This window comes from Stenella coeruleoalba (assembly GCF_951394435.1).
Source record: "Stenella coeruleoalba genome assembly, chromosome: 18".
Classification (NCBI taxonomy): Eukaryota; Metazoa; Chordata; class Mammalia; order Artiodactyla; family Delphinidae; genus Stenella; species Stenella coeruleoalba.
The window spans coordinates 23424609-23447800 of NC_137164.1; the positions used below are offsets into that span (position 1 = coordinate 23424609).

General features: G+C 42.2%; 1 protein-coding gene across 2 annotated transcripts in view; it reads left to right on the plus strand.

The window, feature by feature from the left end:
• EPSTI1 (epithelial stromal interaction 1) overlaps positions 1 to 23192 on the plus strand; it is a 99107-nt gene that overhangs the window by 14669 nt on the left and 61246 nt on the right. For both annotated transcript variants that reach the window (XM_079902820.1, XM_079902821.1), the window contains exons 2-5: positions 1927 to 1985; positions 4587 to 4670; positions 8909 to 8982; positions 17564 to 17647. In XM_079902820.1, coding sequence (XP_079758946.1) covers positions 1927 to 1985; positions 4587 to 4670; positions 8909 to 8982; positions 17564 to 17647 — 301 coding nt within the window. The remainder of the gene's footprint in view (positions 1 to 1926; positions 1986 to 4586; positions 4671 to 8908; positions 8983 to 17563; positions 17648 to 23192) is intronic.

Consider the following 23192-nt stretch of genomic DNA (forward strand, 5'->3'; position numbering starts at 1 on the left):
GCTCCAGACACCCACCTGGTCTAAGTCAAAAGTGCTTGGTTTGAGTCTCAGTGCTATTGCTTAATTAACCTCATGATCTTTGGCATATGATTTAACGTCTGTGTCTTTATCAATGATTTATTAATCCCTCAATTCCCTTTTAGTCCAAATGTTTGAAGACAGCTTGATTGATCTACAGCACTGGTTCTCAAAGTATGGTCCCCAGATCAAGAGTATCATCATCATCTGGGAACTGTTAAAAATGCAAGTTATAGATGCCCCCCCGTCCCATACCTACTGAATCAGAAACTCAACATTTTACAAGCCCTCCAAGTGATTCTGATGCATGCTAAAGTTTAAGAACTACTGATTTGCAGTGTAGTCAAATCCCTGGTATGGTAAGAAGCTCCGTACCACAATGTTAACGGACATTGATGATTCTGCAGTCATTTCATGGTTGGCATTTAAATCCAGTGTCTCGTTTCATCTTTAAGGCTCTGAAGAAAGGCTCACTATTGCATCATACTCAAGTTTGCAGGTACTACCCACAGAACTGCAGCTCCTAAGCTTCTATAAAGTGTGGACAATTGAGGAGTGAAAAATCTTTCTGAGGGTGAACAAAGAATATGCAATTGACAGGGGATTAATTTCCAGCGGCAGCCTCCTAATTTTGTATTCATCCCATTGTACACATGCTAGGCTACACATGCAACGTCTGCTGATATACGTTAGGTAATTGGGCATCCAGCAGCCCTGTTTGCATGCAGAGGCGGTTGCACACCTCCCATGTACAACTTGGAAATTAAAGCCCAGTTTGAAGCTGGCTGAAGGCTTACTGCTAGGAAAATGAGATAAGGAAGAAATGGCTTCTGTTAATCAGCGCTTTTGGCCTCTACTGTTCAATCTTCGCTAATTTGTCCTTTGAAACTGTATGTTCCGTGTTGGACAAAGACTTCTAAGAGTATCTGGGATTTTTTTAAAAAAGACCTACACTTATAAGCTGATTGTATTTATCCGTAACATTTCCCCTCACACTGTACCTACATGGACGCTGCAGTCTTGCTGTGCTTATATTTCTGCTCTATGAAGTATTCATACCTCTGTGCGACTACATGTATCATCACAAAGAGCCACCCCCCAGCACAGACTCATGGACTGGGTCTCTGGCATCCTTTCATTTCAATTCAGCCCACATTCATCAAGCAGCTACTTTGTGCCAGGGGCTGGGCCTATGTGGATCCCTCAAGCACCGTTTCTGCCCTCAAAAGCTCACAATATTGTAACAACTTCTTGCACCTTAGTGGTGAATATTTTTGCTTCAGTGAAGTCTTCCCTGGTCCCCACTCCTCCCCCCCCCCCCAGAGAATTGAAGTGACTCCTTCTCTGAACTCCTGATTATGCTCGACCTGTGTCCCCAGGAGAATGAGGGGCCCAGCGGACCCCTGCCTAGAAGTCAAAGCCCCAAAACACAAGACTTTGGTCATGTGGCCACTCAGATGGGTCATCAGGAGGAGGTGGCTGCATTGCAGATGGCCCCCTACGCCCAGTGTGTGGTAGCCAAAAATGTGTGTTTCCTGTACTCCTGTAGTGGGTGACATGGAAGAGAATGCCAGTCATCTCAAAGGGATGTGCCCATGAGCGCCACCTGGAGGCACAGAGGATCCCTACAAAGACAGTTTACCAAGAGCTGACCCTGAAGAAGTCACTTGTCATTCTCCATCAACTGCTTTATATTTCCATATGTGGCCGTGTGCACTTGTTTTAGTTTACCAGATAGATTGTAAGCTCCTGGAGAACACACCTGGGTCTTAAAAGGAATATTATCTTTCCTAGTACCTATTTGATGGTGATGATCATAAATACAGTATATTATCAGCAAGAAGGTATGGTGCTTTATATGCATTAATAATTTCTCGTGACAATCCACTTTTTTTCTCTTCATTCTAGCACAGGTGCATATACCTTGATAGCACCAAATGAAAAACGAAGAAATGAGATGCAGCAGAGTATGTATATTATTTACCATTCAAAATACTTCTCACTTTTCTTTCTTTTTGTTTTTAAACTACAGTTTTTGTTACTTTATTCATAATTTTTTAAAAAATTTATTTTTGGCTGTGTTGGGTCTTCATTGCTGCACGTGGGCTTTCTCTAGTTGCGGCGAGCAGGGGTTACGCTTCGTTGCGGTGTGCGGGTTTCTCACCACGGTGGCTTCTCTTGTCACGGAGCATGGGCTCTAGGCACACGGGCTTCAGTAGTTGTGGCTCACGGGCTTAGTTGCTCCCCAGCATGTGGGATCTTCCCAGACCAGGGCTCGAACCCGTGTCCCCTGCATTGGCAGGTGGATTCTTAAGCACTGTGCCACCAGGGAAGCCCAACTTTGGCAGTTTTAATTATACCTTTTAAAATTATGCTATTTTAGTGCTTCTAAATTTGTTTCTCTGTGTTAATAGCAGAGCTCATTGCACGGTTATAAATCTGAGGTTTCTGTTGGGCTTAAACAGTTTCACACCTATCAAGTTCTTGTAAAATTCGGCTCACTGCAGATGTCCTTACAGGACTTGGAACACTTTTGAAAGAGACAAGTCATATATGAAATAGATTATAAAATAATCTGTCTCTTTCTAGACCTGTTCCATTCCTTTTTTATAAATTTTTATTTTTGGCTGCGTTGGGTCTGTTGCTGTGCGTGGGCTTTCTCTACTTGCGGTGAGCTGGGGCTACTCTTTGTTGCGGTTCCTGGGCTTCTCATTGGGTGGCTTCTCTTGTTGCAGAGCACGGGCTCTAGGTGTGGGCTTCAGTAGTTGTGGCACATGGGCTTAGTAGTTGTGGCTCACGGTCTCTAGAGCTCAGGCTCAGTAGTTGTGGCACATGGGCTTAGTTGCTCCACAGCATATGGGATCTTCCTGGACCAGGGCTCGAACCCGTGTCCCCTGCATTGGCAGGAGGATTCTTAACCGCTGCGCCACCAGGGAAGTCCCTGTCCCATTCCTTCTTAATGGAATTTTTTTTTCAGTCTCTGTGTTCCCATAATTTTGTAACTATCAGAGTCTACCCTCAGCTGTTTTTATTCGTGACTTCACTTTCCTTCTTTAGATTATAAGCTCTTTGAGGGCAGGGGCTACATCTTACTTGTTTTTGTGCTCCTTGTACCTAGTGGGCATATAGCATGCTTAACTGAAGTTGTACAGTAGAATAAATGCTGCCCTTTAAAGTTACAGTATTATACCTTAGAGTTGGAAGGAGAACTAAAGTTCATTTAATTCACAAAGAAGTTCTGAGGCTTGTTCAAGTCAACTGTAGGGCTAGCACTGAGATTCTGTGCTCTCCTATCTTGATCTTAATAGGAAATTTAATTTTGTAATGACCAATGGACATAAGGGCACAGCAGGAAAACAGCTCTATAAAGGTCTCCACTGGACAGGTAGGCCCCTGGGTGGTCCATCGGAGTCTGTGCAGAGTATGACAATCACAGCTATGCTAACACAGTGACTGTGGGCACTGCCTGCAGGTGACCAACGGAATCCCAAAGATTTTGGCATTTTACAAGTTTTTGATTTAAATAGCTAACAGGAATTTAAGCCTCAGTGCAGTCTGGATTTTTGAGATGTTTCAGAAAGTTTTTTTCCCTCTAATAATTAAAAAATATTATAAATGGATGTTTGAAATAATCACTTCTAATGAGATTCGGGCATACATTGGAAGAACAGAACTAGTATCTCTGGCGCCCCCTGCTGCCAGTCAGCGTATATTTGGGGAATGAGCACTGCTCTACATGGAGTAGGCTCAGCCTAGTGGTTCCAAGTGCCAGGAATCTGAGAGGCCTCGTTCCTCATGGTTACATTAAGCTTGGGGAATATTTAAAATAAAGTGAATACGGGCGTTAGAATTTTATGGGGATTTGTGTTTACTGTGTGTGAAAAGTTCTTATTGACACATGAATGTTTTGCACACACTCTCTATAGGAAACTTTTAACATTAAATGATACAGGGTTTGAAAAATGCCAGAGTGGGAGGAAAAACAACTTCTTTATTTAGTAGGAGTTCAGGTTGTTTTCAATTTTTTAAAAAAATTTATTTATTTTTGGCTACGTTGGGTCTTTGTTGCTGCGCGCGGACATTCTTTAGTTGCGGTGAGCGGGGGCTACGAGCGGGGGCTACTCTTCGTTGTGGTGTGCGGGCTTCTCATTTCAGTGGCTTCTCTTGTTGCGGAGCACGGGCTCTAGGCGCAAGGGCTCTAGGTGCATGGGCTTCAGTAGTTGTGGCGCACGGGCTTAGTTGCTCCGTGGCACGTGGGATCTTCCCGGACCAGGGCTTGAACCCATGTCCCCTGCATTGGCAGGTGGATTCTTAACCCCTGCGCCACCAGGGAAGCCCCTGTTTTCAAATTTGAACCTTCTGTGCAGACTCTTGGAGAGAAAGTGCCTTAGGGTGACTCCAAGGGGTTAGGACTGGGTGGGTGGTATCTTCCTTTCCTGGATATCTCGTCCACTCATGCTTGCATGTAGTTGATTGTCCATCTGATGGTGGTTTGTTATGCTTTCAAGGGAGCATTTCCCTTTTCATGCTCTAATAATTGATGAGTTGATATTTCTCACCTGGCTTAGTGGCTGCAAAAGAGCTGGAGGACCTGAAGAGGTGGAAGGAGCAACAAAGGACGAAGCCCATTAACCTGGCACCCATGCAGCTAGGTAAGCCAGCAAGCCAGTTGCTTGAATGCGGAAGGACAGGGCCACCCAAGTATCCTGTTAGCACCTTGCCCACATCTGTCTTTCAATGTACGTTATAGGTCATTGGACCATTGCGCTGCTTGAAATGGAATGCGTTTAATGTCGAAACATGCACGTAAAGTCAAAAGTATGCAGGTATACTGTTGTTTCTGATTTTCTGCAAGTAGCAAACGGATGATGCCACAGTTATGTGGGAGTAAAAGGATGGCTTAATTGCCAAATAATTTAGAGCCTCTTAGTTGATCGGCTCTGAAGAAATCTTACCTGGGGCGCTGCATATGCCCTGTCGTAGCTTTTGTTCCCATCCTGATTCGTGCTATCACAAGTATATTAATCATGGCAGTTAACTGGTTATGGGAAAAAGAATGGATGGAGGGTCAATTCCAACACTAAGATGCGAGTGGGCTGGGGACACAGGGTGGGTATAAAGAGAACATCGCCTGTGTTTTAATTCGTAAATAGAGACTTTTGGGCCTCTGGAACACGTGGCAGTGTGATGAATTGTCTGCGCTGCCTTTGCCTGGTGTTTGAATAATTCAACAGGGAAGCCCTCTAATGGGAATCATTCACATCTTCTCTTTTCTCTTCCAGAAGCAGCTGAGAGCTTAAAGGGCTAGACACACGGTTCCCACAGATTTAGTTCACACAAATGTGTTGTGAGTCAGAGGCCACTTACTCTCACAGTGTTTTTTATCTATTTATTTATTTTTTGGCTGCACTGTGTGGCATGCGGGATCTTAGTTTCCCTACCAGGAATTGAACCCACACCCCCTGCAGTGGAAGTGCAGAGTCTTAACCACTGGACTGCCAGGGAAGTCCCTCATAGTAGTTGTCAAGAAGTATTTTTTCCAAGATGTAGGTAAAAATAGCCTAATTGGGTAATCATTTAGTGAGTGCAAGTAATAGTATTATCATCATCATCCCACTGTATTTCATGAGAGGGGTTAATCTCGTGTCACCTTTTTGCTGAGTAAGCTGCATTTGAGGGGTGCATCCTGGAGACAGCTTTGTCCTTCCTAGCTGGCCCCCTCACACCAGCTATGTGGGTCTACTTTTTCTTATGTTCTTTGGATGAAATTAGATTTTTTTTGGTATTTCTCAAATAGTAAAGTTGTCCAGCTAATTCTAGGCATAAAAACAGTGTCATTTCAGTAATTAAGTTTAGTCCTAAATACTGATCAAAACTCTGTTACTGATAGAGATTAAAGCTTCTTCCTTGCTCCAGCCCAGGTCTATTTTGGATTGAAAGTGCGCAAAGAAAATGGGGTGTGGCTGAATTTTTCACTATTGACTCCACTGTTCCCACATTCTGACCCCTCATGGGTCAAAGGGAGAAGGAGAGGTTAGGGTCCATAGTGCACCGATCCCAGTTTCTTCAAGTTTTGGTGTGTGTTTACTGTGCATCTCACCCCTGGGGTTCTTGGAGTTCTTCAGAGTCCCTCCTTGCCTGCCAGCCATCTCTCACCTGGACTTCCTTGATAGATATGATACTTTTTCCCGCTGGCAGTGCTTGGCTTCACCGCTGCCTCTTGGTAGCTGGACTATCTTTGTAGAGCTCCATTGTACCTCTGGGTGGCCCACATGGGCAAGGCCCTTTTTAATTTTTTTGGCCATGCCGTGCGGCATGCAGGATCTTAGTCCCCCAACCAGGGATCGAACCCGCGCCCCCTGCAGTGGAAGTGCAGAGTCTTAACCACTGGACTGCCAGGGAAATCTAGGGCAAGTCCCTTTAAGATGACGTTAGATTGGCATTCTCTTTCATGACAGCCAGATTGGGAGTGCAGGAAACACTTGTGCATTCTTCCCACAAATTCTGGGAATACAGGCCACTTGCCCTGCAGCCATCTTTTCTTTATGACCAGTCTGAGTAGTCACATGAGAACAGCCATGTACCTTTTGGTTCTGACCTTCCTAAGCATGGGTCCACGAGGTCCCTCAGTCTCTTGGGGACACAGATTGAGCCCTTCAAGTGATTTTCATTAAACCTCTCTTACATTGATGTGAAGATTCCTCCTTCCCCAAACACATACACAGAGAAGATGAAATTCACAAAGACATCTTTTCTCTGATTTCTACCTTCCTTTGACCTAGCTAACCTCTTTTATAGACTGAAGGTAGTTGCCAATTAAGGTTCTCCAAACTGGTTTTCAGTTACACCCTTGCAGATCCTGCCTAGGGAGCCAAGCACTTGCCTTGGGGGTTTGGAGTTGTTGGTGCCTACTGTCTTGGGGCCTTAACCAAAAAAGAGCAGGAGTTCTGCTATATGGTGTACCTAGGAATGGTCAAGGGGGAAGAGGGTAGCGAGTAGAAAAGAATTCTAGAACGTTTTAAAGTTTGAGATGAGTTTTAAAGAAAACCTGCAAATGTTTATAAATCTTTCTCCATTTTTATTTTTTAATTTAATTTTTAAATTTTTTGGCCACGCCATGCGGCATGTGGGATCTTAGTTCCCTGACGAGGGATTGAACCCGTGCCCCCTGCAGTGGAAGCATGGAGTCTTAACCACTGGACTGCCAGGAACGTCCAACTTTCTCCATTTTTAAATTCTCAACTCCTCCTCTATTCCTCTACCCCGTAAAATATTGGAATGGTTCTAGGAGATACTGAAAGTGCCTGTAACATTAGATGAAAGCCTCAATAGCCCTCACTGTTTCTTTCCTTAGGGCCAAGACCAAACAGGTATTATAGAGCTTTTGGGACTCAGAAGTCTCTGTGGTGTCTTTATCTGTTCAATTATAACAACTATGATGAATGCAAATTGTTTTACTGCATCTTCTGTGCAAGTGAATCCTTCAGAGAACTGACAATTTTAGTGACCAATTCACCGGAGAATTATTTCAAAGGAATCTTTAAAATATGCACGCCAAGCTTACATAAACACTGAGAAATCCCTAAACAGTAATTCTTAGATGATTGTCAAATTGCAAGGATTTCTGGCCCCCAGTTATTATAGGTTTAAGAGAGAGCAGACGAATGACCTAACATCCATATTTTTCTCTTGAACACCTAAAGAAAAGAACAATAAATAGTATGGATTGACAATCAATTTTAATTAGAATATTCCCATTGTACTTTTAAAAACTGCGTTATAAAAACTGTATACTCGTCTCACGGCAAGACCTCTGAGGCTTTCCTGAGCTTTCGCCACTTGAATACAGGGCAATAGAGTCAGAAGAAGAAAAACATTGGAAGCATCAGTGATCATCATCTTTATTAGGTTAAGGAATGGTCATACTCTAGCAGAAAGAATGTTCTGGAATTTCCAGAGCACTATTTCTTATTATTCAGCATGGACCTTCAGGTGTGATTTCAGTCTAAAGAAAAACTCGAATACCTACGTGATTGAAAAACCTTAGTAGCATTGTCCTCTTCTTGGGGGAATATGGCCTTATCTTTCTGTCTGGCTCTTTCTCTTTTATGCAATTACTATTGTTTAATGTCTTATTTAAAAAACTGGTTATGTTACCGAACCAAATTTGGGCCTGCTCACCCATGCGCAGTAAAGCCAAGCTACTGACACTGGGCTGTGGTGAAGGGAAGTGCAGTGCAGTAAGGCATCATCAGCCAGGAGTTGGGGACAGCTAGTGCTCAAAAAACCTGAACACCCCGATGGGTCTCAGGAGGGCATTTTTAAAGGCCAGGTGAGGGAGGGGAGTGATCAGCTTGTGCACAATTCTGATTGGTTGACGGTGAGGTAACAGGGCTGGCTGTGTCACAGGGGTTAACATTATCAATCCTTAGGCTCCAGAAGGCTTGGGGGCTGTGTGCTCATGGCCATCACGTGGTTACATCTTCCATTTGATGTTGGTTTTAGCATCTGTAAAACAACTCAGGAAATGTGCATCAGGTACTATTCTCTAGGTACTTCAGGGAGGAGCTAAAGCAGAGGATACAGGAGAGGGGTCTGTCCCGGGAAGAACCCATAGGGTCTTGCTCAGTTACAGTTCCCCCTTTTCTCTGGTACTCCTTAACCTTGAGGAGAACAGGTGTTGGACAAGAAAGGGAGTAACGTTTTGGGTGGAGAGGTTAATCATAAACTCGGCAGAGGAACTCGGTTTCAGTTATGTCCTTATTTCCAGAGGTATGAAAATGTTAAAGAAACTCATGGTGTAGACTTACCATATATTTAATTAGTCTTTGATGGCTGACAATTCAGCTTAACATTCATGTTTCTCCTTCATGACTTTTTTTTCCCTTAGGTGGAAACCAGTCAGAGGTTGAAGTCAGGCAGAGACAACAACTTCAACTGGTACAATCTAAATACCAGAAAAAGGTCAGAATCCATCTCTTTTAGCTTAAATTTGGCAAGAAATTAGAGTACCAGCACTTTGAAAGTAACCATGAAATAACACAGTAACTTTACCAAAAGCATAAAACCTTCAAACAAACTGCAAAAGAAAGTCTCAGAAATCAAAGAAGTCAGGATGTGAGAAGGGAAGGGATAAATACTGCAAATTCTCACCCAAGCTGTCTATCAGTCAGTGAGACCTTTGGTAAAGGGGTTTTTCCCCCCTAGTTTAAGTCTCTACTATGTTTAGAATAGTCAGGTTCCAAGAACATGGATTTGTTTACTCCATTCCAGTCCTGAAAGTACTACAAAAATTTTTAATATTCCAGCAATTTTTTTTTAACAGTGAACTCTGAGTTTTATAATTAGTAAAAATTATCTGCCCTTTCTTCTCTCCAACCTGGTGGAGGTCAGTTGGGGACAGAGGAGACAGAAAGACAGAGACCAAGGAAGAAACACAAAAAATTTCATGGGCAACAGATGTGTCCTGACCATCCTCTGTGATCTAAGTAGCTTGAAGAACCAACCTATAATAATGGCGTGCTATAGCACAAAAAATACTGTAATTTGCCTTTCATCATAATTTTTTTTTAACATCTTTATTGGAGTATAACTGCTTTACAATGGTGTGTTAGTTTCTGCTTTATAACAAAGTGAATCAGCTATACATATACATATATCCCCATATCTCTTCCCTCTTGCCACTTCCTCCCTCCCACTCTCCCTATCCCAACCTCTAGGTGGTCACAAAGCACCAAGCTGATCTCCCTGTGCTATGCCGCTGCTTCCCACTAGCTATCGATTTTACATTTGGTAGTGTATATATGTTCATGCCACTCTCTCACTTTGTCCCATCTTACCCTTCCCCCTCCCCGTATCCTCAAGTCCATTCTCCAGTAGGTCTGCATCTTTATTCCCATGTTAAACCTAGGTTCTTCATGGCCATTTTTTTTTTTAGATTCCATATATATGTGTTAGCATACGGTATTTTTTTTTCTCTTTCTGACTTACTTCACTCTGTATGACAGACTCTAGGTCCATCCACCTCACTACAAATAACTCAATTTCATTTCTTTTTATGGCTGAGTAATATTCCATTGTATATATGTGCCACATCTTTTTTTTTTTTTTTAACATCTTTATTGGGGTATAATTGCTTTACAATGGTGTGTTAGTTTCTGCTTTATAACAAAGTGAATCAGTTATACATATACATATGTTCCCATATCTCTTCCCTCTTGCGTCTCCCTCCCTCCCACCCTCCCTATCCCACCCCTCCAGGCTGTCACAAAGCACCGAGCCAATATCCCTGTGCCATGCGGCTGCTTCCCACTAGCTATCTACCTTACTACGTTTGTTAGTGTGTATATGTCCATGACTCTCTCTCGCCCCGTCACAGCTCACCCTTCCCCCTCCCCATAACCTCAAGTCCGTTCTCTAGGAGGTCTGCGTCTTTATTCCTGCCTTACCCCTAGGTTCTTCGTGACATTTTTTTTTTTTCTTAAATTCCATATATATGTGTTAGCATACGGTATTTGTCTTTTTCTTTCTGACTTACTTCACTGTGTATGACAGACTCTAGGTCTATCCACCTCATTACAAATAGCTCAATTTCGTTTCTTTTTATGGCTGAGTAATATTCCATTGTATATATGTGCCACATCTTCTTTATCCATTCATCTGCTGATGGACACTTAGGTTGCTTCCATGTCCTGGCTATGGTAAATAGAGCTGCAATGAATATTGTGGTACATGACTCTTTTTGAATTATGCTTTTCTCAGGGTATATGCCCAGTAGTGGGATTGCTGGGTCGTATGGTAGTTCTATTTTTAGTTTTTTTGTTTGTTTGTTTTGCTCTTTTGCGGTAGGTGGGCTTCTCACCGTTGTGGCCTCTCCCGTTGTGGAGCACAGGCTCTGGACGCGCAGGCTCAGCGGCCATGGCTCACGGGCCTAGCCGCTCTGTGGCATGTGGGATCTTCCCGGACCGGGGAACGAACCAGTGTCCCCTGTATCTGCAGGCGGACTTTTAACCACTGCGCCACCAGGGAAGCCCTATTTTTAGTTTTTTAAGGAACCTCCATACTGTTCTCCACCGTGGCTGTATCAATTTACATTCCCACCAACAGTGCAAGAGGGTACCCTTTTCTCCATACCCTCTCCAGCATTTATTGTTTGTAGATTTTTTGATGATGGCTATTCTGACTGGTGTGAGATGATATCTCATTGTAGATTTGATTTGCATTTCTCTAATGATTAATGATGTTGAGCATTCTTTCATGTGTTTGTTGGCAATCTGTATATTTTCTTTGGAGAAATATCTATTGAGGTCTTCTGCCCATTTTTGGATTGAGTTGTTTGTTTTTTTGATATTGAGCTGCATGAGCTGCTTGTAAATTTTGGAGATTAATCCTTTGTCAGTTGCTTCATTTGCAAATATTTTCTCCCATTCTGAGGGTTGTCTTTTCATCTTGTTTATGATTTCCTTTGCTGTGCAAAAGCTTTGAAGTTTCATTAGGTTCCATTTGTTTATTTTTATCTCCGTTTCTCTAGGAGGTGGGTCAAAAAGGATCTTGCTGTGATTTATGTCATAGAGTGTTCTGCCTATGTTTTCCTCTAAGAGTTTGATAGTGTCTGGCCTTACATTTAGGTCTTTAATCCATTTTGAGTTTATTTTTGTGTATGGTGTTAGGGAGTGTTCTAATTTCATTCTTTTACTTGTAGCTGTCCAGTTTTCCCAGCACCACTTATTGAAGAGGCTGACTTTTCTCCATTGTATATTCTTGCCTCCTTTATCAAGGATAAGGTGACCATATGTGCGTGGGTTTATCTTTGGGCTTTCTATCCTGTTCCATTGATCTATATTTCTGTTTTTGTGACAGCACCATACTGTCTGGATTACTGTAGCTTTGTAGTATAGTCTGAAGTCCGGAGCCTGATTCCTCCAGTTCCATTTTTCTTTTTCAAGATTGCTTTGGCTATTCGGGGTCTTTTGTGTTTCTATATAAATTTTGAAATTTTTTGTTCTAGTTCTGTGAAAAATGCCAGTGGTAGTTTGATAGGGATTGCATTGAATCTGTAGATTGCTTTGGGTAGTATAGTCATTTTCACAATGTTGATTCTTCCAATCTAAGAACATGGTATGTCTCTCCATCTATTTGTATCATCTTTAATTTCTTTCATCAGTGTCTTATAATTTTCTGCATACAGGTCTTTTGTCTCCGAAGGTAGGTTTATTCCTAGGTATTTTATTCTTTTTGTTGCAGTGGTAAATGGGAGTGTTTTCTTGATTTCACTTTCAGATTTTTCATCATTAGTGTATAGGAATGCAGGAGATTACTGTGCATTAATTTTGTATCCTGCTACTTTACCAAATTCATTGATTAGCTCTAGTAGTTTTCTGGTAGCATCTTTAGGATTCTCTATGTGTAGTATCATGTCATCTGCAAACAGTGAGAGCTTACTTCTTCTTTTCCAATTTGGATTCCTTTTATTTCTTTTTCTTCTCTGATTGCTGTGGCTAAAACTTCCAAAACTATGTTGAATAATAGTGGTGAGAGTGGGCAACCTTTTCTTGTTCCTGATGTTAGAGGAAATGGTTTCAGTTCTTCACGATCGAGAACGATCCGTGGCATGTGGGTTTGTCATATATGGCCTTTATTATGTTGAGGTAAGTTCCCTCTATGACTGCTTTCTGGAGGTTTTTTTCATAATTGGGTGTTGAATTTTGTCGAAAGCTTTCACTGCATATATTGAGATGATCATATGGTTTTTCTCCTCAGTTTGTTAATATGGTGTATCACATTGATTGACTTGACGTATACTGAAGAATCCTTGCATTCCTGGGATAAACCCCAGTTGATCATGGTGTGTGATCCTTTTAATGTGCTGTTGGAGTCTGTTTGCAAGTATTTTGTTGAGGATTTTTGCATGTATGTTTATCAGTGATATTGGCCTGTAGTTTTCTTTCTTTGTGACATCTTTGTCTGGCTTAGGTATCAGCGTAATGGTGGCCTCGTAGAATGAGTTTGGGAGTGTTTGTACCTCTACTATATTTTGGAAGAGTTTGAGAAGGATAGGTTTTAGCTCTTCTGTAAATGTTTGCTAGAATTCGCCTGTGAAGCTGTCTGGTCCTGGGCTTTTGTTTCTTGGAAGATTTTTAATCATAGTTTTAATTTCAGTGCTTGTGATTGGTCTGTTCATATTTTCTATTTCTTCCTGGTTCAGTCTCAGAAGGTTGTGCATTTCTAAGAATTTGTCCATTTCTTCCAGGTTGTCCATTTTATTGGCATAGGGTTGCTTGTAGTAATCTCTCATAATCCTTTTTATTTCTTCAGTGTCAGTTGTTACTTCTCCTTTTTCATTTCTAATTCTATTGATTTGACTCTTCTTCCTTTTTTTCTTGATGAGTCTGGCTAATGGTTTATCAATTTTATCTTCACAAAGAACCAGCTTTTAGTTTTATTGATCTTTGCTATTGTTTCCTTCATTTCTTTTTCATTTATTTCTGATCTGATCTTTATGATTTCTTTCCTTCTGCTAACTTTGGGGTGTTTTTGTTTTTCTTTCTCTAATTGCTTTAGGTGTACGGTTAGGTTGTTTATTTGAGATGTTTCTTCTTTCTTAAGCTAGGCTTGTATTGCTATAAACTTCCCTCTTAGAACTGCTTTTGCTGCATCCCATAGGTTTTGGGTCTTCATTGTCATTTGTTTCTAGGTATTTTTTGATTTACTCTTTGATTTCTTCAGTGATCACTTGGTTATTATATAGTGTATTGTTTAGCCTCCATGTGTTTGTATTTTTTAGAGTTTTTTCTGTAATTGACATCTAGTCACATAGCGTTGTGGTCGGAAAAGATACTTGATACGATTTCAATTTTCATAAATTTACCAAGGCTTGATTTGTGACCCAAGATATGGTCTAACCTGGAGAATGTTCCATGAGCACTTGAGAAGAAAGTGTATTCTGTTGTTTTTGGATGGAATATCCTATAAATATCAATTTAGTCCATCTTGTTTAATGTATCATTTAAAGCTTGTGTTTCCTTATTTATTTTCATTTTGGATGATCTGTCCATTGGTGAAAGTGGGGTGTTAAAGTCCCCTACTATGATTGTGTTACTGTTGATTTCACCTTTTATGTCTGTTAGTATTTGCCTTATGTACTGTGGTGCTCCTATGTTGGGTGCATAAATACTTAAAATTGTTATATCTTCTTCTTGGATTGATCCCTTCATCATCATGTAGTGTCCTTCTTTGTCTCTTGTAATAGTCACTGTTTTAAAGTCTATTTTGTCTGATATGAGAATTGCTTCTCTAGCTTTCTTTTGATTTCCATTTGCATGGAATACCTTTTTCCATCTCCTCACTTTCAGTCTTATGTGTCCCTAGGTCTGAAGTGGGTCTCTTGTAGACAGCATATATACGGGTCTTGTTTTTGTATCCATTCAGCCAGTCTGTGTCTTTTGGTTGGAGCATTTAATGCATTTACATTTAAGGTCGTTATCGATATGTATGTTCCTATTACCATTTTCTTAATTGTTTTGGGTTTGTTATTGTAGGTCTTTTCTTTTCTTTCTTGTGTTTCCTGCCTAGAGAAGTTCCTTTAGCATTTGTTGTCAACCTGGTTTGGTGGTGCTGAATTCTCTTAGCTTTTGCTCGTCTGTAAAGGTTTTAATTTCTCTGTCAAATCTGAATGAGATGCTTGCTGCGTATAGTAATCCTGGTTGTAGGTTTTTCCCCTTCATCACTTTAAATATGTCCTGCCAGTTCCTTCTGGCTTGCAGAGTTTCTACTGAAAGATCAGTTGTTAACCTTATGGGGATTCCCTTGTATGTTATTTTTCCCTTGCTGCTTTTAATATTTTTTCTTTGTATTTAATTTTTGATAGTTTAATTAATATGTGTCTTGGTGTGTTTCTCCTTGGATTTATCCTGTATGGGACTCTCTGTGCTTCCTGGACTTGATTAACTATTTCCTTTCCCATATTAGCGAAGTTTTCAACTATAATCTCTTCAAATATTTTCTCAGTCCCTTTCTTTCTTTTTGTCTTCTTCTTCTGGGACCCCTATCATTCGAATGTTGGTGCATTTAATGTCTCAGAGACCATCTCAGAGACCGTCCTCAATTGTTTTCATTTTTTTTCTTTATTCTGCTCTGCAGTAGTTATTTCTACTATTTTATCTTCCAGGTCACTTATCTGTTTTTCTGCCTCAGTTATTCTGCTATTGATCCCTTCTAGAGAATTTTAATTTCATTTACTGTGTTGTTCATCACTGTTTGTTTTCTCTTTAGTTCTTCTAGGTCCTTGTTAAACGTTTCTTGTATTTTCTCCATTCTATTTCCAAGATTTTGCATCATCTTTACTATCATTATTCTGAATTCTTTTTCAGGTAGACTGCCTATTTCCTCTTCATTTGTTAGGTCTGCTGGGTTTTTACCTTGCTCCTTCGTCTGTTGTGTGTTTCTCTTTCTTCTGCTTTTGCTTATATTACTGTGTTTGGGGTCTCCTTTTTGCAGGCTGCAGGTTCGTAGTTCCTGTTGGTTTTGGTGTCTGTCCCCCAGTGGCTATGGTTGGTTCAGTGGGTTGTGTAGGCTTCCTGGTAGAGGGGACTGGTGCCTGTGTTCTGGTGTATGAGGCTGGATCTTGTCTTTCTGGTGGGCAGCACCACGTCTGGTGGTGTGTTTTGGGGTGTCTGTAACCTCATTATGATTTTAGGCAGCCTCTCTGCTAATGGGTGGGGTTGTGTTCCTGTCTTGCTAGTTGTTTGGCATAGGGTGTCCAGCACTGTAGCTTGCTGGTCATTGAGTGAAGCTGGGTCTTGGTGTTGAGATGGAGATCTCTGGGAGATTTTCGCCATTTGATATTATGTGGAGCTGGGAGGTCTCTTGTGGACCAATATCCTGAAGTTGGCTCTCTCACCTCAGAGGCACAGCCCTGACACCTGGCTGGAGCACCAAGAGCCTGTCATCCACACGGCTCAGAATAAAAGGGAGAAAAAGAAAGAGAAAGAAAGAAGGAAAGAAAGAAGAAGATAAAATAAAATTAAAAGTTATTAAAATAAAAAATAAAAAAATAATTAAAAATATATTTTTTAATGTAATAAAAAGAAAGAAGGAAGAGAGCAACCTAACCAAAACACAAATCCACCAATAATAAGAAGTGCTAAAAACTATACTATATATATAAAAAAAAAAAAGATGGAGAGACCGAACCCTAGGACAAATGGTAAAAGCAAAGCTCTACAGACAAAATCACACACAGAAGCATACACATACATGCTCACAAAAAGAGGAAAAGGGGAAAAAAAAATGTATCGTTGCTCCCAAAGCCCACCTCCTGAATTTGGGATGATTCGTTGTCTATTCATGTATTCCACAGATGCAGGGTACATCAAGTTGATTGTGGAGCTTTAATCCGCTGCTCCTGAGGCTTCTGGGAGAGATATCCCTTTCTCTTCTTTGTTCTCCCAGGGGCTCAGCTTTGGATTTGGCCCCGCCTCTGTGTGTAGGTCGCCTGAGGGCGTCTGTTCTTTGCTCAGACAGGACAGGGTTAAAGGAGCAGCTGATTCGGGGTCTCTGGCTCACTCAGGCCGCAGGGGAGGGAGGGGCATGGAGTACGGGGCGAGCCTGCGGTGGCAGAGGCCCGCCTTCTCCAGGGGAAGTTGTCCCTGAATCCTGGGACCTTGGCAGTGGCGAGCTGCACAGGCTCCCCGGAAGGGGGTTGTGGATAGTGACCTCTGCTCGCACACAGGCTTCTTGGCGGCGGCAGCAGCGGCCTTAGCGTCTCATGTCTGTCTCTGGGGTCCACGCTTTTAGCCGCGGCTCGCGCCCATCTCTGGAGCTCCTTTAAGCAGCGCTCTTAATCCCCTCTCCTCACGTACGAGGAAACAAAGAGGGAAGAAAAAGTCTCTTGCCTCTTCGGCAGCTCCAGACATCTTCCCGGACTCCCTCCCGGATAGCCGTGGCGCACTAGCCCCTTCAGGCTGTGTTCACGCCGCCAACCCCAGTCCCTCCCTGCAATCCGACCGAAGCCCGAGCCTCAGCTCCCAGCCCCGCCCGCCCCGGCGGGTGAGCAGACAAGCCTCTCGGGCTGGTGAGTGCCAGTCGGCACCTATCCTCTGTGTGGGAATCTCTCCGCTTTGCCCTCTGCACCCCTGTTGCTGCGCTCTCCTCCGTGGCTCCGAAGCTTCCCCCCTCCGCCACCCGCAGTTTCCACCTGCGAAGGGGCTTCTAGTGTGTGGAAACCTTTCCTCCTTCACAGCTCCCTCCCGCTGGTGCAGGTCCCATTCCTATTCATGTCTCTCTTTTTTCTTTTGCCCTACCCAGGTACGTGGGGAGTTTCTTGCCTTTTGGGAGGTCTGAGGTCTTCTGCATTCAGTAGGTGTTCTGTAGGAGTTGTTCCACATGTAGATGTATTTCTGATGTATTTGTGGGGAGGAAGGTGATCTCCATGTCTTACTCTTCTGCCATCTTGAAGCTCTTCCCTTCATCATAATTTTGTGTTCCATTGGTTCAGACTGAAAAATAGTAACTGCTTTTTGTCTTCTGTAATCTCAATACAATTTAGCTTAAAAGAGAAGAATATATAAGAATCAAGAGGGAAGCTGAAGAAGCCGAAATCCAAAAAATGAAGGCAGTTCAGAGACAAAAGGTAAGACATTGGAGAGAATGGTGAGTCAGCATTTACTGAGGGCTTCTGATGTGCCAGGTTGTCTCCTAGACACTGTTCATATACGAAGTGTTTAATCCTCACAAGAGCCTATGAAGTGTATAATATTCTTATTACCCAAGTTTGCAAATGAAACTGATAGTGGTTTAGATAACTTGCCCAAGGACTCGTAGCCAGTAAATAGAAGTAGGGTTTGAATCCAGTCTGACTGATCTCAGAGCTAGAGTTCTTTGTCATCACACTCTCTCGCCTCCCAGGTAAGTGATCAAAGGAGTAGCTGTGTATTTGGCCGGAAGTCATAGCAGTTAGTAGCACTGGCCACCAGTGGTACACCATCATATTTATATCCAAATATTGAATTTTCCAGGGTGAGTGTTAAATAGGTGAACATACCTCTCTCACTGATAAAGAAAAAGCATGCATTTACATTTCAGCATTAGTGATATCTATTTCAAACCTCAAACTAATGTTTTTAGTTTTGATACTCTTTCTGGGGCTTGGGGGGAAAAATCTCTTAAAAATGCTCATCTGCTAGAGAAGGAAGAATGTACTGTTCTTCTATCCCCATTACCCCCCCTCCTGCTCCCATCCCCCACAAAGTCCTAAGCTGTAGTAGGTTTTAAGTGTTGGAGGTCTGGGGGCAAGAGGTTGAATCATGATACCTTTGACCAAGTATGACATCTGCTGCAGGTTTAAGTCATGAAAACACAATTCTTTTTCTTGCTGTCTGTATCTCTCTTCATCCTTCTCTTTCTTTTTTTCCTCTTAAAGATTGAGTGTTGGTCAAAATTTAAACCTGGTTACCAAGCAATAGATATTTTTACTAGAGTTAATGAAGCCCAAAGCTGATGGCTTGTGGAATGTGCAAGAGTGTTAGTCTTTTCTTTCCCCGAGGAGCTCTCTACCTGGCTGGGGAGCAAACTAAGTCTTTCTTGCAAGGTGTCCTGTTGTGCTGTGTGACCTTGGACAGGCCCCTACCCCTCTCTGAACTATTCCTGTAAAATGAGTCTGTAAGCCCCACCTCCTTGTCTCTAGGCTGGGAACATGTGTAGATGTAGAGATGCTACATCTGTAGAGATGCTACATCTGTAAAGATGTAGGCTCTGGGGTAGAGATAAGACTGGACTTATACATGAGGAATTGAAATGCTGGAGGTATTTAAAAAAAAGAGTATAGGCACTTTGTTTACTAAATTTGACTCAGCAGTTCACTTCCAAGTCATCGGCTATTATACCTTCATTGAAAAAATTCTCATAATAACTTTTCAAAGCCTGTCTTTCTCTCTCTTTCTACCTTTCTATTCCTCACTCTTTTCCATTCAACCCCACCCCTGCCCCATTTTTTCCTGCAAAGGAAGGTTCACACTTCAGTCTCGTGATTGTAGAGAAGGTATTCTCTTTATATGGCATAATCATTCTGTATTTCAGGTGCAACTAGGAAAGTCATCAAATTTAATTAAGGGGCTTGCAGATCCTAAAGAATTGTGTTGTAGACTCTTATCCTAAAAGTGATTTATTAGTTGTCATTTAATACCCATAATTAGCTGGCTTGTGGGTCATTTATAGCTCATTTTTTCTTTGGTCAAATTATGTGTACTATTCAGAAATGTTAGTGGCTGAAACAGTTTTCTTTAACATTGAGTAAAAGCAGCATTCCCTCCCTTTCCAACTTATACTGTAACACCAGATGTACAGCAATCATTAACTACAGAAATCTTAACTGGGTTGGCTTTTCTAACCTGACAAGTGTAATGATTATTGGTATAAATTTGTCCAAAAGTGAGAGGTAGGGAGAGGGAGTTGCTACGTATAGATCCATCCCATTCAAAATGTGGTCCTTGAACCAGCAGCCTTGATATCACTTATTAGACATATAGAATCTCAAATCCCACCCCAGACCTTCTGAAACAGAACCTGCATTTTAACAAGCTCCCCAGGTGATTCTTGTACACATACCGGCTTGAGGAGCATTAATCTAAATTGCCTTACAAGAGAAGCAGCAGCCCACTCGGGTCCTTCCACAGCTTGATTTCTCTGGCTAATTGGCCCGGACTGCCACCCTGACCTAGCTCTCCCTGTTGTATATAAATCTGTTGCCTTTCATACTAGATGTGAGCCCATTTAATAGCTTGTGTCAGATAAAAGAAAAATGGACATTAGCCACCTAGAAATAGCATGCTTCACATTGCCAGTGTGAAAATGGCCAAGGGAAGCGATAATGGCTGTGCTCATGGAACATTTATTCCTTAAAATGCACAGCAAACACACACATGGACACCAGCTTACAAAACACCACTGTCCCCCTCAGGCAAATATCTGCTGTCCAGGAGCTATAAGCCAAGTCGAATCCAAGAGCCTGTTGCCACCCGAGAACCTCTAACTTGGCCTCTTGATCGTAATCCCCCTTGACCTTCAGTTTGTCCTCTCCCAGGAGGGATCACCAGGGAACACTGGGTCTCTTTCTGATTGGTCACCACCTGTGTGTGGGTGAGGGGAGCGTAAACTGTGCTCCCTGCCAGCACACATGGGTCCTTAATACGCACAGAGGTATGAAAGGCAGCCAGCTCTTTAGCCTCTGACCGTGTCAATGGGATCCAGGAAGAGTTAACCCTGTGGGTTAAGGGGAACTTTGGAGAGGGCACCGGGATGCTTCAGTTAAACTTGTATTCCCTACATTAGAGTATGTTGATGTTACGTATTCTTCCAGTGGTGTACTGGGGCCTCCTTGTCCTGGCTCATGAGAGTGGATTGTTCTGTTTTGTGGGCTAGCCGACTTCGTGTTGGTAGACTGAAACTGAGCATGAGGAGTATTTTCACTACAGAAATCGGTAAATGCTGCAAATCAACCTCCCCTCCTCCTCCCTGCTAGAGCTGGTTGGTAAGCTTATGAGCATGCCACTGCTTTGCCCCGAAAGGGAAGAGGTCCTCCTTTCACTGCCTCTGCCCCCGGCCCTGCCGCATTCCCAAACCAAGCTTCAGAGGGCTTGGCAGCGAGGGCAAGGATTTTATGAATTATCCGGCACATTATGTGTCTGATACTTACTGATTTAAAAATAGATTACGACCCATGTGGTAGGCAGAAAAATGCCCCCTCTCCTCCTCTTCCACATTCTAATCCCTGGAACCTAGGGAGATGTTCTGTCACATGGCAAAGGGGAGCTAAGTTTGCAGGTGGAATTAAGGTTGCTAATCAACTTACTTTCAAGTAGAGAGAGTGTATCCTGCATTATTCAGGTGGGTCCAGTGTTATCATAAGGGTCCTTAACTTGGAAGAGGGAGAGAGACGATTGAGAGCATGAAGAGATAGAGCAGTAGAAAGACAGTCTGCCATTGTTGGCTTGAAGCAGAGAAAAGCCATTGGATAAAAGAGACTAAACCTATGGGTAGGAGCTACAAAACCATAACTATGGTACCCCTGACTTCTACACTGAACAAATAGATGACTGACATCTTAGGATAGCAGAGCATGCAAACAGAAGATGTGATTCTGGAAATAGAGTCCTTATTGTAGGGGTAGAAAGAAGTAAAGACCCTGCCGTAGTCTTTGGAGGGGACTTATAGTGCTAGCTACCTAAAAGCCTTGTGGACATAACAGCTGCTACTGGTACTGGAGTCTGCCAATTTCCCTCAACATCAATATATTATTTTAGCCCCGTTAGACCCGTTTTGGACTTCTGACCTCCAGAACTGTAAGATTATTAACAAATTTATGTTGTTTTAAGCTATTAAGTTCATGGTTGTTATAGCAGCAATAGAAAACTAATACAACTCATGTGGTTTTATAGTGTGTTAATTTCTCTTCCTGGAGATCTGTATGGCAGAGTAATAATTTGATTTTTTTCCAGACTTTCATAATGCCCACAAACTTAAAAAATAAAAATCTCCAATTCCATGTCAAAGACCCTCCCCTCCCTCCTGGATTCATCTTATTCTGCCTTTGATCCTCATATGTTTGAAATCATATTATATAGGGCTATATAGTTTACAAATTCTTTTATTAGATTCTCCCAACCTCTTAGGGTATTATAACCTCAGAAAGGGCAAGAAATCAGCTAGGGATCTGAGTGGCAAATGAAGCCTTTCCTTGTTCTTTCCAGTAAACTATAAAGTCATAAAGCTGATGAAGTTATTTGGAGCCCTGGAGGTCACGGTGTATTACGTAGACACTGAGAAGCATCATTAGTTCGTTTTAATGTTATAAAATGAAGTAGGAACTACTTTGTACCTACTTCATTTCCTATTAGCATAGAAAACAAGGTATGCATATTAGATGCAGAGATGCATCCATATACATTTTTTTTAGGAAAATTAATTAATTTTTGGCTGCGTTGGGTCTTTGTTGCTGTGCGCAGGCTTTCTCTAGTTGCAGCGAGCGGGGCTACTCTTCATTGTGGTTTGCGGGCTTCTCATTGTGGTGACTTCTCTTGTTGTGGAGCATGGCTATAGGCGCATGGGCTTCAGTAGCTGTGGCTCATGGGCTTAGTAGTTGTGGCTCTATAGCGCAGGCTCAGTAGTTGTGGTGCACGGGCTTAGTTGCTCCGTGGCATGTGGGATCTTCCCGGACCAGGGCTCGAATCCATGTCCCCTGCATTGGCAGGCGGATTCTTAACCACTGCACCACCAGGGAAGCCCCATATACATGTTTTTAAGAAATCACACTTGTTGCTTATTTCTAGGAAACAAGTACTAGCGAGGGCTAATGGTTTAGGAACGTTTTAAGAATAAAACTCAACATCAAGGAAATTATTTCAATATTGTTTTTATAAACTGGGAAAAGTTTCCATTTCTGAAAACTTTCAAGGAACAAAACAAAACTTTCAAGTATTTCCCAGAAATATGGTTCCTACATCATGTATTTCTTTGTGGATGAACTGGTGTGGGCATTAAGCCTCTGGTTGTTGGAATGCAGTAGGGTCCCATTAATTGATCCCATTAATACATACCATAATTTTGGGATGTTAATGGTATCTCTGAAATGCAGATGTAGTACTAAAAGGGTAAGCTAGGGCTTCCCTGGTGGTGCAGTGGTTGAGAGTCCGCCTGCCGATGCAGGGGACACGGGTTTGCGCCCCGGTCCAGGAAGATCCCACATGCCGCGGAGCGGCTGGGCCCGTGAGCCATGGCCGCTGAGCCTGCGCGTCTGGAGCCTGTGCTCCGCAATGGGAGAGGCCACAACAGTGAGAGGCCCGCGTACCGCAAAAAAAAAAAAAAAAAAAAAAAAAAAGGGTAAGCTGTAAGCGTCTTTATGTTTCACTTTCCTTAGCTGTAAAATGGGTATAATAATATAATAATGGGACTGGTGGGATTAAAGGATACAATAGGTGCAAATCTCTTGGTACAATGGGTAGCGCTCAGTAAGCAGTGAAGAAGGGTGCCCTGACCGAATTGTACATGTGAAGAAGTGCCCTAATTCATTTGACTCTACTGTTATATCAACCTCTTGTGTGGAAGGCAGAGAGGATTTTTATTTTACACACGAATTGGATTGGTTTAATTTATTTCTAAATAAAATAAACCCACATGAACTG